The sequence below is a fragment of the Thermobia domestica genome, chromosome 7, assembly GCF_964235325.1.
Source record: "Thermobia domestica chromosome 7, izTheDome1.hap1.1, whole genome shotgun sequence".
Lineage (NCBI taxonomy): Eukaryota > Metazoa > Arthropoda > Insecta > Zygentoma > Lepismatidae > Thermobia > Thermobia domestica.
Window position 1 is genome coordinate 38,213,595 of NC_137460.1, and position 3,645 is coordinate 38,217,239.

General features: G+C 41.4%; 1 protein-coding gene across 1 annotated transcript; it reads right to left on the reverse strand.

The window, feature by feature from the left end:
• Positions 1-269: 269 nt before the first annotated feature.
• LOC145689152 (histone-lysine N-methyltransferase SETMAR-like) lies at positions 270-1,037 on the reverse strand. Its single transcript, XM_081763284.1, has one exon. The coding sequence runs from the start codon at positions 1,035-1,037 to the stop codon at positions 270-272; it is 768 nt and encodes a 255-aa protein (XP_081619410.1).
• Between the last annotated feature and the right edge of the window lie 2,608 nt (positions 1,038-3,645).

The window sequence follows — 3,645 nt, forward strand, 5'->3', positions numbered from 1 at the left end:
TGAAATAAATTTTATTTTGAGCGGAAATTTGTTCACTATCTAGAGGCGTCTATGGTTAGCGTCAGTAAAAACATTGTTCAGAAGTCACCATGAGCGTTGAGACACTTGTCCCACTTTGTCACTAACTTATAAATGCCATCCATGTAAAATTTGGGCATCTATCAAACCAATCACACACAGCGTCCTGAACCTCAGCGTCAGACTGAAATCTCTGATCTTTCAATGCGTTCTTTAGAGGCCCAAAGATGTGAAAGTCACAAGGCCAAAGGTCAGGATTGTAGGGCGGGTGTCGCAACATTTCCCACTTGAATCGTTGAAACAAATCCTGCATTTGGTTTGCAACGTATGGATCCGCATTGCCATGCAACACAATGACTCCAGCGGTCAATAAACCAGGCCTTCGGTTTTTGATGGCTCTCCGTAACTGTGTCAAGGTCTGACAGTAGCGTGATGGACTGTCCTGGTTCCTTGAAGTCGAGCAATAATGGTTCATGGCAATCTAAGAACTCAGACACCTTAACTTTCCACGCAGACGGTAGCGTCTTGAACTTTTTGGGAGGTGGAGATGAAAGGGGTTTCCACTGCATACTGGAAGACTTTGAACTCTGTTCAAAAGGATGGCACCAAGTTTCATCCTCAGCAACAATGCGCAGAAAGAAGTCGTTACCTTCCCAATGGTAGCATGACAAATGTTCAATGGCGCAACCCATACGCTCCAACTTTTGGTCTTCCGTCAACACCCTGGGCATCCACTGCGTGCACACTTTATGATACCCCAAATCTTTCACAATTCTCTGAGCAGTACCATAACTCATGTTTAACCCGTTCGCTATGGATTGAATACTAATGCATCTATCCGCAGCTATAGCCGCATTCACCTTTTCACGCGTGTCCTCTGTGGCAACAACATGGGCTTGACCAGGACGGGGATAATCAGTGGTTTGTTCAAGCCCCTTCCGAAACATTCTGGACCAGTCTGCCACTGTTGCTTTGGAGACGCATGCATCACCATACACGTCTTTCATACGCCGAAACATTTCAGCTGGTCGACAACCTTCGGCACTCAGAAACTGGATGACGGACTCAGGAACTGTTTGGACGGATTGGGGATCTTGAACGCCATCGTTCACTCGTTATACCTGCAAAACGGAAACACGTATCAACAACATTCCTACACCCAACACACAGGGACATTAGCCATTACACACTATTAAACAAACAATATCCTCCTACACACTATACCAATAATACATGGAACGAGTGGGTTTCAGTTGATCGCCCCTTATATTTTACATGAGATACCATTATCACTTCTCACTTATCTGCTTTCGATTTCCAGCCATTTAGAAAATCGGCATTTATTTTCGCGTTTCTAAATGGCTGCAAACTAGGTGACTCGTGATAACGGTACCTCATGCGAAATAATATTGTCTAGCGCGCTCTTGTTCCACATTTCGATTATATTTTATCTATTTGAAGATATCACATAATTACTGTAAAATTAGCGGTATTTTAATTACGCAGTAATTAGGCCTCTTAACTCTCTACTAAAACCAGAGTAACTCAGGAATCTACAATTCTGGTCTCTACAATGATCTACAAAGAACAAATATGATTAAAAAAAAAAAAGATAGCTAGAAGCTGTTTATTTATGAACTATTTAGTGTTCTAAGAATAAGTGACGTCTTTTTTTTTATCTCCTAATCCGGAAGTGGCAGAAACCAATTACTTCTCGATATATACTTTCGGTATACGAGAAAGAGTCAGAAACTAAGGTTACAAGGCCGATATTTCGAGAGTTTCGTCTGAATGAGGGGTGTGTGATAGTAATTTTAATACATGAAGTTGGGAACTCTGCAGAGTTTCAGCCACCCGCTACCAGTGAAGCCATATCTAGCATCTTGGTGCTATATCTAGCATAGTGCACATGCATTTACCATCTAGCATCTTGACTTTAGCATCTTGGCCAAATCTAGCACCACTTCATTTCTCCCGCTGATGAACAGAAAAAGAACGAAAAGTTAGATGGTTCAAGAACCGTCGGGAATTATTATTCTTAGTTGAAGCGATGGTTGGAACAATGAGACCAGTCAGTATTTCTGCGGTTGTAATTTATTGTTGCATTCAGAGAAATGTTCTAAAATAGCAAAACGTGACTCTACAAAACATATTTACTTACCCATAATTTTATTACTGTCAACTGAAACCTGAATGTTTTGTTATCTGGGATGTTTCTGTCCCTTTCAATTTACAACTTAAGAGGGGAGGGATTTAAGCGTCAGGGGACAGCTAGTAATGCACTAAAAGAAATGCTTCAGGGCTGTGTCGGAAGCGGCATGTTGTGTATATGTTTCTTAAAATGTTATCCATTCATAAAATATAAATTCGACCTTCCTCCCCTATGACGTGCCATTTATCAATTTATTTTATTATTATTCCTGACAGCGTCATATTAGCTTTGTACAATCCGCGGCAAAAAACCTGCAACATGAGGATGTAAGTTTATTGTGAAACTACGCCTAACAGCACAAGCAATCAACATAACTTTTAAGTGGAACGAATCACACCAGAATAAACCTCGGCCTCCTCCCGTGCACACTTATCTTGGAGCAAAATATTTCGTCATTTCACAATAAACTTATATGGTCATGTTGCAGGTTTTTTGCCGCGGGTTGTACATGAATACAGTTGAAACATTTCATTAAAATAATGAAGATAAGTAGGTACGGGTCTTTAAAATTAGTTAGGAAAGATAATTTGAAAATCTGGCATAATTTACAAAAAATCTAGCATAATTCAGACTCGTGTTTGGCATTATCGCGAGTCTCGAGTGTGACAACCCTGCCCGCTACCTACGGGGCTAGTTGTAGGTAAACACAAATGGCGATTCGTTTGGAAAACTGGTCTCGCGAAGAAGTCTGCTCAGTTATTCGATTTCTGTGGGCGAAACATGTAACCGCGACTGAAATTCACCGGCAACTGGTAGAGGTTTACGGAGAGACTGTAACGTTTCGTTAGCATGTCGCAGAATGGTGTTGAAAGTTTGCGGATGGTAGAGAAAAACGTCACCGACGAGGAGCGTAGTGGCCGATTCAGCACGGCATCAACCGATTTGAACACAGCTCGCGTGCGGGAGCTGATTTAGGACCTCACTCCAAGCGACTTTCACTTGTTCTCGCACTTGAAGGAGCACCTAGGAGGACGTCGCTTCGCTTCAGACGAGGAGGTGAAACGCTTCGTGACATGTCTGAACACGCAAGGACAGGATTTTTACCAGGAGGGAATCTTCAAACTCATCCCACGATGAGATAAGTGCTTCAACTGATATGGAGACTTTGTCGAAAAATAACCTAATGTATGTGCTGTCTGTTGGTTGTATGAAATAATATATACACGTTAAACAGCAGGCTTTGTAACCTTACTTTTTGGTCATTCCTTGTAGAATAAAAACGGTGACAGACAACGAACAGAGGTTTTCTGAAATCAATTAAGCGTCTCAAGTATATGTACTCCATCTCTTAATGTCTACTAAAACTAGAAGTAGCAGAATATCAACCACTTTCAATGTTAACGTTGATACTACAGAGTAAAAGAACGATAATAGATAGCGAGAACCGGTTCTCTGCAATCAATTAGGCCTAAGTG